At 35.3% G+C, this 14113-nt stretch overlaps 1 protein-coding gene across 1 annotated transcript; it reads right to left on the bottom strand.

Moving 5' to 3' along the window:
* Positions 1-5332: 5332 nt before the first annotated feature.
* LOC146729785 (uncharacterized) lies at positions 5333-11385 on the bottom strand. Its single transcript, XM_085495066.1, has 8 exons — positions 11089-11385; positions 9451-10520; positions 8601-8759; positions 8116-8195; positions 7725-7944; positions 7045-7254; positions 6690-6909; positions 5333-5778 (listed from the first exon to the last, which is right to left on the bottom strand). The coding sequence occupies exons 2-8, from the start codon at positions 10516-10518 to the stop codon at positions 5333-5335; spliced, it is 2403 nt and encodes an 800-aa protein (XP_085351192.1). The 5' UTR covers positions 10519-10520; positions 11089-11385.
* Between the last annotated feature and the right edge of the window lie 2728 nt (positions 11386-14113).

Genomic DNA, 14113 nt, shown 5'->3' with positions numbered 1-14113 from the left:
TACAACACATTGTACTAAATCTGAGCAAAATCCATCCATGCATGACTGAGATCCGGTTCCGGAATTGTGAAAATACGTGATTTTGATGCATTTTCGGCCTTAAAATGGCCATCATTCAGCTATTGTTAAGCGGATCATGAAAGAAATGCACATATCTATTTGTGACATGATGTACCATGTGTGTGTGAAGTTTGATCAATCCAGACATGTCTCGGATACGGATCGAGAACTGAATTCTTTAACAAAATGGCCGCCAGTCGTCCATTTCGAACTTGATCCGAAAAAAAAGACGTGCATCAAGGTCCTATTATGTTTAATGTATGAACCAAATTTGAACAAAATCCGTCCATGCATAACTGAGATCCGGGTCCGGAATGGTGAAAATGTGCGATTTCAATGCATTTTCGGCTTTAAAATGGCCGCTATTCGGCTATCGTTAATCGGATCATGAAAAAAATGCATGTGCATATGTCCCATATAATGTGTGATGTATGAGTGAAGTTTGAACTTAATCGGTCCATGCACGCACGCACGCACGCACACAGGGCAAAACATAAGACTAATTATTCGTTAGAGGTTTCTGAATTGCAATCAATAATATGAAACTCCCCCAAACAACGATTCCATAAACATCAACCCCAAATGAGTAGATGTGAAATAAAGACCTGTTTCTTTTGTGGAGGAGAATATCCCATCTAAAAAATCACTTTCCAGTATACTATAAATCCAAAATGAGTAATGCGACTGCCAAAAATGTCAAAATTAAAGTTGTTCAACATAAAGTAGATATTTCTGAGAAGGAATGTGTGTTCATTGCTTATTGATACGGGTGCTACCTCAGTTATGCAACTTACAACAGTCTACCTGAGAAACCAGAACTCAATACTAAACAGAAAATTCACATTTACGCATATGGTACAAAAGAACCACTAACAGTGATTTTCGTAGTTACCAAATAATATGGTGACACGCTTATTACCTACAATGAGTGCAGTCAACAAAGCAATTCAAAGAAAAAGACATGTAATCCCAACACTAGATGACATAATTACGGATCTGAATGGAGAAACACTATTTTCCGAACATGACTTGCATGCTGGTTACCATCAAATCGAACTTGATCCAATGTCTCGTCATTTAACTGTCTTCTTTACTCACAATAGATTACTTCGCAACAAGCGTCTTTGGTGTCTGTTCAGCTGCTGAATTGTGTCAATACTAGTTAGCACTACAGGACTAAATATTAGTGACGACATACTTATATTTGGTAGAAACAAACAATGAACGACTAGATGCCTGTTTACAATGCTCACATGAGAACAATTCTCAACAAGACAAATTTAGGTTCAAAAAGAGTCAAGTAGAATTCTTCGGCTGTATATTTAGTCCTAATGGTGTCTCGCCTGATCCAATAGATGTATCTACAATCAAAGATTCTCCACCACCACAAAACGCTGCAAAGGTAAAGTCATTACTGTGGGCATTTCATTTCAGATCTTACTACTATGTCTGAAACACTACGAGACCTAACCAAAGTGGAATTGGAGTGAAAAAAACCAGAATGATCTCAACAGAATAAAAAAAAAACTAGTGGCCGACTGCACTGTAGCATACTTTGATTCAAACCAAAAAACAGAAGTTCTTGTCGATGCTAGTCTAACTAGACTAGAAGCCATTGTAACACAGCGTGGTGACAATGATCAAGATTCTATTACAATTGCGAGCCAGCACCAGTAGAGCAGAGATATTCTCGGACTGTAAAAGGGGCACTCAGTAGCCGTCACATGGGGTATATTACACAATTGTACTTCATATTATCATTTGCAAATACTAGATAGTTGATATAGTACATAAAGCCCATCAATGGATTGTAAAGACCAAACAACTCGTACGAGAAAAGGTCTGGTTTCCACAAATCTATGCAATGGTTGAACATACAGTTAACTTCTGCATTGCATGTCAAGCCATATCAGTGGACCATGGCTAAGTGTTGATTTCGCTGATGTCGCAACAGGAGAAAACCTTCTCATTGTTACTGTTGACTACAGTCGTTTTCCTGAAGTTAAAGCTATCAGTTCAACGTCTGCCCGAACAATAATCCCGCCATTAGATCACAAATTCTCGTCACTGTTTACACCACTAATTGTACGCACAGATAATGGACCACTTTTCAACAGAACAGAGTTTTAAACTTTTGCTAATTATTTGGGATTTAAACATAGCAAAATTACCTCAAGATGGCTCAGAGCCAACAGGGAAGTCGAATGAAGATTATCAAAATAGTCTACAATTCAGCTCACACTGACGACAACTCATTCAAACAGGAACTGTACCGATTCGTAAGAAATTATCGTGCTACACCACACTCATTAAATAATGAACCACTCGGAGAACTCAATCAAAACTTAATCGATCATTTGAACACGTCTACCAGATGTTGAGGTCAAGTCCAATAATGCGATTGTATTTCAACTTGACGACATGTGAAAATTTCAAATGAAAGCCAATGCTGATGCTCGTGAAAATGTTGCATCCTATTTCAATTGGCGATAGCATACTAACCAGACGTGAAGAGTACATTCCGAGACAAGTTTTGCCATATGACACAAAAGCATATAAAGTCTCCGCTAGGAAAAGCAGCATGATTACTGCTACAAGAAGTGAAAATAATATAACGATAACTCAGCATGCTTTAAGACTTTCAAATGTTAACCCCCAACACAAATATATGAGGAAGAAAATAATATCTCAGCTGATAACTAGTGATGATGCTGCGATCACACCTACCCCTTCTGCATCACGTTATTCGTTTCAGTAACGCAAGCCACCGTCCTACTTGCAAGAGACCATCACTTAGCATAGGGAACTGGATGCTGAATATCCATTCAGAGGGTGAACTTGTAATAGTTTAATGTGTTTTGTTTATGTTGTGTATTTATATTTCATGATTTTACTCGTCTTTTACTCAAACTTACAAATTCACGATTTTGCACATTTGCTGTCCAGTTGAGTTATTGCAATGCTGCAAACTTACTCATAGATGACATTTAACAACATCTAATGCCTGATTTGAAGTTGATACCTTCAAGATATATATAATCGTGTTATTCTAGGTGGAAAAGATGTAGTGTTTATATACACATGGTGTTATAATAAGTAGTTCTGCACCAGTAATCAGTTGCATCTGGTTGTGTTGTTTTTATCACTTTGTCGTATGCACATTCACGATTTTAATTTTCCCAGCAAAGCTATCTCGAACCTATTTAGCCAGTCATTTTGTTCAATTTCTTCTAGTTACTTTTAATTTATTGTATATTTTTATTTTTTATTGTTTCAACTTTTTATCAAGGCTATTTGTACAAAATCGCCCCCACCTCATTCGTCATTTACTAGTACTTTATATATCCAAGCATTTTCGGTCATTCATCTCTTTGGTGCACTCCAATTTGAGGGCGGGTTTCACTAGGGGTTTATGCCTTGGTTCGGGTAACACATCGCCCTTGTACCGAGGCGAGTCAAATATGACAGAGACACTAAGGAAAATGAGCCCTCAACGACGCATACACACTCTATCATGATCTGGATCATTGGTGAACTAGACAGCTAGACGCTTTTGCAGGTGAAGTCATACCCCAATTTCTTACACTAAAACATGGTTTCAGATAATATAGATGTATAACATTTTGATCAAAATATATGACCTGATTATTGTTTACAGTTGAGTGGCTAAACAGCAACAACACGTGTTATCATTTTATTTTATGTCCTCACAAAAATGGTTTTAATCCTCATGTACTGTGCACGCTTTAATACAGCTATCACAGCCTCTTTTCAGCAATTCTGTAGTTATATTGTTAACTCTATATCATCACCAGAAATGCTCAATAGAATTTGGTCATATGGGCATTTCCTGTCTGACTCTAGTAATTACATGCTAATTTATTCAGGAATAGCTATGATGTCACAGGCCCTCATGGTCCATTGTTCAAACTCGTGAGTGCCCTTTGTTATGTTAAGTAGTTCACAGCTTGAATTTGTGAACAATGGGTGAGGTAATCCTTTGTTCTGTGGCTGTATAATCTCTTAGAAGTGAGCAGTTATCTCCATTCTAGCAACATGTCTCAGACTGTTATGTCATACATTGCTGGTACCAGAATGCTAGGAAGGGTTACACTGTATCTGTTGGCAGACTATATGAAGCCTTCCAGTAAATGGTTGTGGTTGCCGGAGGATGATATACCCCTTGGTGCCCTATTAAGGTGGCAGTCAAGGCAGTCACCTGGTAGACATTGGGTACAAGAATCTGTAGACAGACTGATCTTTGTGGTGAGACAAGCACTTTGTGCGCCACTCAAGGTGGTATATTCTGAAACCATCCCAATGCGTCGTGATGTTTATGAATTTTTATTTGGTGGGGATACTGGCATTCAGCAGTATCGAAAACGTCTATGGCGTTTTGACCCCACAGATAAAAACATATTCATTTCAACATATTTTCCAGATGGATGGTTTGAATATACCACACCACTTGGCACTAAGTGTAAAGTGATCACCATGGAGATGAGAGCTGTTCTGAAGACTAGTAAGCCTCATATTTATGTGAGTGAAGAAGACGTCACCAAGGAAGTCTACAAAATGGAATGTGTTACTGTTAGAGTAACTAAGGAATGGTGCTAGTGATCTATTCACACAAACAAAACGGCCCTTTTCAGGGCCATCACATCCTCCCAAAAAAGACTACCGTGTGTGTATATATACATATTACTTCAGTCTACACTTAGTATTAATTAAGACAGAATCATGAATTCAATACGCATATTTTGAGTAAATTTATTTATAGGACATATAGGTATCCAAACACATTTCCATTATATGATCTTATTTCATAAAGACACAAAACTGGCAACGTAAAATGAGTAGTGCAAAATGAACTATAAATGGAAATACATTTAAACAGAAAAATAAATACTTGCAGCTGTCACAATGAACAACTCATGAAAAATATTAAATTCAGACGAAAAAACTGAACCACCCCAGTAATAATAAATACATACTTGTATCTGCCATAATAAACTACAATGTACTGAGAAAAAACTATTATATTGACACAGACAATCTGAATAAAAAAAAAGAATAAATACTTGTAACTATCACAATGAACAGCTAATAAAAAAATATTATATTGAGACAGAACAGTAATATATAAATAATGAACAACTCATTGAAAACATTAGACAGAAAAACTAAAAATAAAAACTCCCAGTAATAAATAGATACTTGTATCTGCTACAAAAAATAAATTGATATAAACAAAATGGCAGCTTAATGGTAATTAAAGTTTCAAGGCCTTGATCAATCTCTCCTGCAGTTTTTTTTTGTTCCCATTGGTTGATAGAGAGTTTACGCGACAATGAGTCTTTAGACCAGGCACCTTCAACTTGAGGACAAACGCTTTATCTATTACATGTGGCTCAGATGTTGAGGCTATTTTTTCTTGTAGATTTGATGTCGGCAGTTCGGAGGTGTTGTTATTTTCTATGTAGTTACCATGATCAGTTACTGCATTTGTTTTACTTATACATGGTCTTGAATTTCTTTCACTATATATTCCCTCTTCCCAGTACTCTGCTTTTCGTTTGACATACCCTCTGCTCTTCCTGGAGAAGCCATCGAGTGCATCTTGCCTGTTTTCAGATCGTAGAATGTCTGTAGGTGCATCTGCCTTGTTGCTTCGTCTGAAATAAACTTTGCGCCCATCGTCATTTATTTTTTCCACTCCTAAATATAAATCGAAATTAATAAATTAACCTTGTAATTCCCACAACATGGTAATACAGTCATGTTTCTGGTTGCTATGCGAGTCAGTGAACACATTGTGTCTCAATTGTGTGTGTGTGTGTTTGTTTATCGTTGCGAAAAATGTCCAAGAATTCTTATAATATTAAAAAACAAACATCATAATACAATATATAAACCGACATCACCCACAATTAAGTCAGTGGATTGATTAAATAATAAACTATTTACATATATGCAAGTTGTTCTAAATGTGTAACAGATTTTTCATCAGATTTAATACATGTACCACAAAACAAGATTTCTCATCACTGCCAATAAGCAAAATACACCAGTCACCAAATTGTTATTAATGGGGACAGTGGAGCAATTAAATAACAAACTTTCTTATAGACTGCATTGCTTTCCTCACATGCCAGTGAACATCCCCGAAACATAAAATCCGCTAAAATTAAACACTGTGAATATTTCCCCTTCTACAGCCCCCAGATGTGGAGGACGTGTTATCGCTCACACTCCACCCTAACCTCCTGGGACTACATTTAGTATTCAAAATTATTTCCACCCACAAACATTTAAATTTCATTGGACTTTTGCAATGGCCAATGAAAATCACTTCCTGTTAGTAAACCAAATTATATCAGCATAAATTACATGACCTAATTCGGCACCATTCCAATGTGAAAAGTGACATGAACTTTCTCATTGTCATTATTCAAAATAGAGGTCGAACATCTATTTATTTGACAAGCAAAGGTGGCTGGCCTCTTTTAAAATTCAACCAATCAAATGACTATGTTCAATTTTAGGACAGAGTGATTCCAAATAGCAGTGTCGCTGTAGGTTAGTGTGGAGAGTAGAGACACTACCGATTTACTAGCATATTTACTAACCTTGACCAGTAAATAGGGTAATATCACCATGCATCTTTATCATCTGAGGAACATGGTAGGCAAGAATGTGCATGTACGGTGTAATCCTTTCTTTTTGATATCCAGTGCGCTGATTAGACAGAGTCAGGAATAGCCGTATCCAATCTTTGGCACTCTCTTGAAAGATTAAATATTCAGACCCAGTACAGGATTTCATCAAATCATAAAGCTTACTAAAATTCTGAAATCAAAATAAGAATGTAGAGATTGAAGGGCAAAAAACAATATATCATATGAATTTATTTCTCATTCTGTTTACTCAAAATCATTTGTATTGATTTTTGAATACACGTAAGAATGAAAACAACATACTTACTTGCCATACTGCCTTTACTTTTTCCGAAGTATTAGGAGATAACAAATCTTCAAAATAATCAGGCAATTTCTGCAGTACTTTTTTTTTGTTATTTCCAGTCAAACTCGTCCAGTCTAAATCTCCAGATCCTTTTTTCACCCATACATTAAATGTCACATGTATTTTATTGTTGATGCACTTGACCAAAGATGTTAGTGCATTGTTCTTTTCCTGCAAAACAATTACAAATACATATTATAAACATTTGTAGTAAATTTCTAATTCACACACACACAATTGCAATTTTTTTTTTTGTATATCATTTGAGGATTGTCAGGTCAGGTCAGGTTATTACCTGCTACCTGCTACTGATAACCATGTAGAACCAGTACTACATGTAGAAAAGGGACTAAAGGAGGTGACGTCAGGAAGGGCATCCGGTCAGTAAAATTTGCCTCACTATAGCAATCATGGTAGCACAAAATAGGCACGGGCGATGGAACTTTGGTTGATATTTGCATGTTTGTATTGTGCTACATGAATGTGACCCGGCTAACCTAAGCTTGCTGGGAAAAAGCCTGTTATATTGGTTTGTGTGTGTGTGTGTGTGTGTATAACATTTGAGGAAGAAGACAAATAAAAAGTATAAAGAAAGGTATACCAGTTATACCAATACTAATTTAAATAGTAAGAAAGCATACCTTTAATTCTAATTCATGGCATTCCAGAACAACTGCTCTCAATAACACATCTGTGATTCGTAGTAATAGGTGCAACTCATCCACGACAACATTTTCCAGTGGAATTGCAAATAGTGGATCTCTATGAATAGAGTATTGTCCCTTCAAACTGTGAAGAGTTTCCAAACTTCTGCAGTGAGGTAGATTACTCCAGTATTCATCTGGTTTATCCATGTCATGTCTGCGAACAAAAAAAATACTCAATCAATAAGTAAATGATCTCACCAGCCCAAATTCATGAGAGAAAATGTTTTGTAAATAATAATAAATTACTTCTCTGAAAAGAGTCGAATAAATGTGGAAATTTTGAGATATTGCAATCATATAATTTACAATGTAGGTGCATCATTACCTTTCTTGCTTTGGACAATGGCACCAAGCACAGGCAAATTCACTTGTTGCTCCTTTAAGGCCAAGAACCATTAATATAAACTGAAAAAAAATTATTAAGAGAAGAAACTGATTCACTAAAATTATTCACATTAAAATCACATTATATTTACATTTTAAACAACCAAAATATTGATTTATTTTTGGTGTTATTGAAGTAAATAGACATACAACATTATTTACAAAATTAAAATTTGTTGATCACCCATCATTCACACAAAGCAAGGCAAGAGCTAAGTATCACTCGCACAATTTGTATCACTTTACGTGAATGGAATCTCTCTACTAATCACTTCTATGCTGTGTTCAGGAGATTCACTTTTAGCTCACCAGCCATTTTTGAATGACATGAGATGGGGACATTAAATTTTGCATAGAATCTGCCAACCTTTTGATACACACTATGACATGCAACAACAATAAAAATGAAACAATTTCAATACATACCTTGTAATCTCCTCCAAGGTAAAAGATTAATTTGACATTCTTTCCATGCACTTCTATATACGGATCAGAAACCATGTCATTGATTTCAGATATTACATCTTTAAATGATGTCTTTATTGTTTCATAACACTCTTGGCCCTTCACACATGCTATGATTTCCTAAAACAAAAATAATTAAAATCATTTTAGCCCTAGTAATGTAATTTTAAACACAATATCTTGCCAATTTCATTAATTGGAGTCACAGTGACATTCATGAATCTTGTACTAAATGCATTTTAATTATAAAACAATGAAAATGCAAGGACTTGTGAAAAGTACAGTACTGTGCAGGTGTATCAAATAAATACAGGCATGTCAGTTACCTTTTGCACTCTTGACTATATTCCCTCTATTCAGTAAAGAAAATGAGAGAAAATTGTAGTTTGCACTTCTTGACATTTGTGCTCCATCACCACTTATTTTCACCTATACAATTTAAATAAAAATTAATTCAAGTTGTATACCATACATGAATGTGCCAATAATAATGCCTAAGCAATTAAATATAAATTTCTCCAAACAAAAGCCTGCTCTTTTAGTAGCACTCTTTATTATAACATGTATTAATTTATTTATTTATTTATTTATTTATTTATTTATTTATTTATTTATTGCAACTCTTTTGAATCAGGGGCTCACTATATACACAGAAGCTGCATACATAAAAATCAATAAAACGTTGGCACTACATAGCATTAACAGATACAGACTTGTTGTTGTAAGCAATGAAAGAACAGCTAGTATATTTTGGTTATTCAGAAATGTGCTATCATTGTGACATTTAAATTAAAAAGAAAAAAAACATTACCTTGACTTCTTCCACATTGTTGTTTTCTTCCTTCATAAGATGATCAATTTCCCTCCTTAGCAATTCTTTAAATGATTTCTGGGCACCATATCCTTCAGGCACAGGTTGAATGTGGGTAATATCGTTTAGCTGTTTTCTACACTGCTTCACCAAATAACTTCTAGGCAGCTCTTTTCCACTTTCAGTCATAGTAATTTCATGGTATGCCTCATTTGATATGGAAAATCTGTCTAGTAAGTGTTGCAGCTCAAATATTTTTAACTGTTCATCTTCTGTCTGTGAACACAAGGTTACAGGCACATCTGTCAAATTCTGATTATGCATTGTTGTTTCTTTTAACTTTGTATCAGTTATGGTGTCATTAGCGAAGTCGAATATAATATCACTGTCACCATCACTTGTTGTTAAGGATTTTACAGATATACCAAAGCTTTTCATAAACCACAGTGCTACTCCTGCTTTTCCTTGAAGCTCTTTCAATTTCCGCTTTCTTTGTTTCACCTTTACATCAGTTATTTTCTTCCCTTTACACATTGTCTGTCCCTCTAATATTTCAATGTAGTTTTTAAGGTGTTTGTTATGCAGTCTCTGATCAGATAGCTGTGTAAAAGCATCTTTAAGTGTGGCATTTTGTTCTTGGCACATTTTCAGCTCACTGATGACAGTTGTAAAATTAAGCAAGTCATTTTTGAAAATGTGGCATTTCCACACCTTTTCTCTTGTTTCTTTTTTCTTTTTAGTAGTTTTGATTAAAGACAGAGTCTTCTTCACTGCCTGGCTCTTGCTTCTGAACACTGGTCCAAGGCGATTGGACTGCTCGTTTAGTTTGAACATTCCATCAGGAATTGAACAGTTAACTAGTTTGATATAGTTTCTTTCAATCTCCTTTGTGCTACCCACAGTCAACTCCCTTGCCCACTCTTCTAAGGTCTTCCACTTAACATGTAATGCGAACACGACTTCGCAAACGTCTTGGAGAGTACATGTCAACTGACTGATTTCAGTATTACCAATAAATACTTCTGAAAACTTCAGCCTGTTATATAATGAATGGATATTATCTGACATTTCTGAAAAAAAAATGTTTCATAAATTAATACAGGGTTTATTTCAAAATATTTACTTGAAAAGTCTTTTTTAAAATAATGTGGTCACTATGCATGCAATTTTTAGAATGATTATGGAAAAAAATGAAATAAAACAATTATTTTAATGTAAATTTAAAAGTTAAACAAACTTCTGAACATTCTATTAAAAATACATTAAATACACCAGATCAGTAGCTTTTTTTTTCTGAACATTCCATTAAAAATACATTCAATTATTAAACACATGTACTATGAAGATGAGAGAGCATGTTTATCCATGCTCCTATTCAGAATACGGACATACCTGTATTAAGATTATAATATTACTCCAATAATAATAATTCCATCATGCTATTAATAATTGCGAATTGCCGTAAATAAACAGAAAATACAGGCTATCATTTAGAGGGTACACGTCAAACATCACTCGTTTCACCCGCATTGAAGGGTCATGTGAAAAAACTTCTAAACAGAAAGGTGTGGAAGGCATTGTAACAGGCCCATCCGTAACAAACAATTACTAATTCGTGTTACATAATGTATTACGTACCTTGGCAGATAACGGCGATGAATCGGAGATGTAGGAATCCGGGTATAAATATCGAAATAAGGTTCGGGAAATAGAGCTCAAGTCTGTGCGATGCGATGTGTTCAAAACACGAAGCGAATATGACGATCGTTTCACACGTACATTAGTTTCAGTCATAATGAAACAAAAGACACTGTGTTTAATACTCGTGTTGGCTGATCGACCGTTTGTCGACCACGATGGTTTCATTGTTTTGATGAGACGAATACAGTTCCAGACGACTAGTACATCGTACGACTAGACCACTTCCGAGGTTGCAGCGACAGACAAGTTAAACTTTGACACAGGTCAAACCAGAAACAAAATGGCGATAGCAGTACAGAATTCGAAATTAGTCAGCGAACACTGGTTCAAGATAGCGGTATTTTAAACAAATAAATCTTACTTCCTGTTACTAATCCAATTATTCCTAGAATATCTGGCTACCCAGCGGCGGGGAAACAAGTCGAAAATCGACCGCACGGAAAACTAAATGAGGCTACGAATTACGCCGCATTTTATTTGTGCTACCTTGCTGTGTCTAGGATTCACGCGGATGTAAAACATACAAGCCCGACAAAAGTTGTTTCGCAACTCCAAAGGTCGTTTTTTTTAGTTTTAAAAAGCCGTATTTTCAGTAAGTAAGCGTGGGAATTGACATTCATTAGGCAAAAAAACGCACAAAGTTACGGCAATTTCAGCATGAGAGACTTGTTAGATTTTAGTTTATCTGACTGTTAATGGATATGTATGTTCTATAACTATCGATTTCAAGCCCAACAAAATTGATTCACGCATCAATAAAGGTAGATATGTGTGTTTTCTTTATAGACATTGTCAAACTCTGTGTTACTTCAATTACGTGTATGTTGCGTTAGAGTGGAACAATGGATATGCAAATTTGACAAGTGCTGCCATATTGTCCCATTATTTCTGACGATGTAAGCGGTGACATATGCTACACATTCCTGCCTTGACTGCATGTTATAGAAACTGTTTCTGGATCTGGTGGTAATGAGGTCAGGGTATCATTTTCTTTCAGGGAATTCATCTCATCTCTCATTGCTATCTTCCAATACTAACAATTCTATTGCTTCTTTATAAGTTTGAGGAAAATCAGATACTCTATTGCAATAATCAATAGTGGGCATTAATTGATCATCATCCTCAAAATCAGTAACATAATCATTGAGATGTGATGTTGTGAACTGGAAAGTGGTCAAATAATTGTAGGGGATCAGCATCGACAGACTTGATGTCTTCACTAGCATTGATAAGAATAATACCCAGTACCTCTGGTGTGGGTTGGATGTTTAAGGTAGCGGGACTATTATTTGCATACTTGTTTTCATCTTCTAATTGTGACTAAATGACTACAAATAGACCCGGGAAAGTATATATTTTTAGAATCGCCAGACTTTAAGCTTTTCACAAGTGTATTTTGCATGCCCGTATCTGCATTCTACGACGCGTTACTCAATCAAAGGTGAAAAATTACTTTTTCTGTAAAAAAAAAAATTACGCATTTATGCTGGCGATAAGAAGTATTTTTTTCACTTTTCCTAGTTGTTCAATAGTCTGGTAAATTGAATGTGTCTGGTTAGTTTTATTCAAGCAACACGTTTTAAAAAATAGTGTCCTGAATTTCAATTACTGTTTTAGTCGCATTTCCCCCAACTCAAACCACAACTCGTTGGTAAATAATCGATGAAATAGTTTGTCTGGACACATTCAAGTTCCTCTCATTGTCACCTTAAAGCTGTGAAAATTTTGTGTTAATCCGACGACAATAAGTATACGTTATTTTTTGTTAAAGACCTTGTATTTTGAAAAACATAAACTCCTAGAAAACGTCCATGAAGTAACAGCAAAGATTTACAAGCTTGTTTATCGGCACAATCAATTTGTTTTCCCATGTGTAGGGACATCCAAATGTGTAAGGCTATTGGAAACCAAAAAAATAAAGGAATGGGATAGCTATAATTGGATAAATTCGGCATATGAAAACACCAAAATCAATGATTTTTTTCAGTGGCTGTGTGACCTTGTGTCTGACACATTTATATGCAAATGACTTATCTGTGAAACAAACAGGGGCGGAGACAAACCACTCAAATGTTTGGAAACACTCATTGTGTGTCAGATAGCTACTGATAACACATCCTAACATTGCTTTGTCTTGAGTTTATCTTTGAAACTTATAGACACACAGATTAAACCTGTGTTGTTGATTTTGGAAAACACTACTAAGGCTGCCTTGCTTCCCTTCAGAAAATCTACATTTTAACCAACTTACATGACATTCTATGTTATATTGACTTTATCATATGAAAGTTTATGGTGCATTTCATCAATTAATAAATAAATGTGAAAATCGTAATTTTCAACACAAATAATAGTCTCGCTACCTTAAGAATAGCATTTAAATAAAGATAAATTATGTGGATCATCAAAATGCAAATTGAAGTCTCAGTGTAGAGATGACCTGTATATGCAACATATTTCTCAAGTGTGGAACTGAATTACTACTCTATTGACAATGGCTGTTTATCCTGGTTTGTATTTGTTTGACATTCCGGGAATTGTCTGAATGTAAACTGTTTTCTTTCTTTACGTACATCCAATAATGATATAATACTAACTCACTTTGACATCCTCAAAATCAGTAACATAATCTTTGAGATGTCATGGTGTGTAATGGAAAGTGGTCAGATGATTATCTTTCTAGCAGCGAGTGTGGGCAGATTTTGGAAAAATAACGAACGAAGAAATCGATAGTTAAAAAGGTTGTTACGCCAACGTATGTATTTGGTATATTTGGTTCAACTACTATATTTTTAAAAGTCATGAATTATTTTGCTAAAATATCCCTGGAACGCAAAATGTTCGTGAGGTTCAATAATTTGTTCTTGTCTCGCTTGTGATTTCATGAATAATATAAGTTGGTGGTCAGTTGCGTGCGTGTGACTAGGTTCTTGGTAAGCTTGCATCAACATTACGGAATCTT

Source organism: Saccoglossus kowalevskii, chromosome 21 (assembly GCF_978046115.1).
Source record: "Saccoglossus kowalevskii chromosome 21, keSacKowa6.1, whole genome shotgun sequence".
In the NCBI taxonomy this organism is placed as follows: Eukaryota; Metazoa; Hemichordata; class Enteropneusta; family Harrimaniidae; genus Saccoglossus; species Saccoglossus kowalevskii.
Note: the sequence above shows the minus strand (reverse complement) of the source record. Positions and strands in the feature narration are given on the sequence as shown.

Bases quoted from the DNA above. Each gene is read 5' to 3' on its own strand.
- LOC146729785 (XM_085495066.1), bottom strand. From the start codon at position 10,518: ATGTCAGATAATATCCATTCATTATATAACAGGCTGAAGTTTTCAGAA. The intron at 8,760-9,450 runs GTAATGTTTTTT...TTTTTGTTTTAG, and splicing joins ACAATGTGGAAGAAGTCAAG to GAAATCATAGCATGTGTGAA. The intron at 7,255-7,724 runs GTATGCTTTCTT...ATTGTTTTGCAG, and splicing joins GCCATGAATTAGAATTAAAG to GAAAAGAACAATGCACTAAC.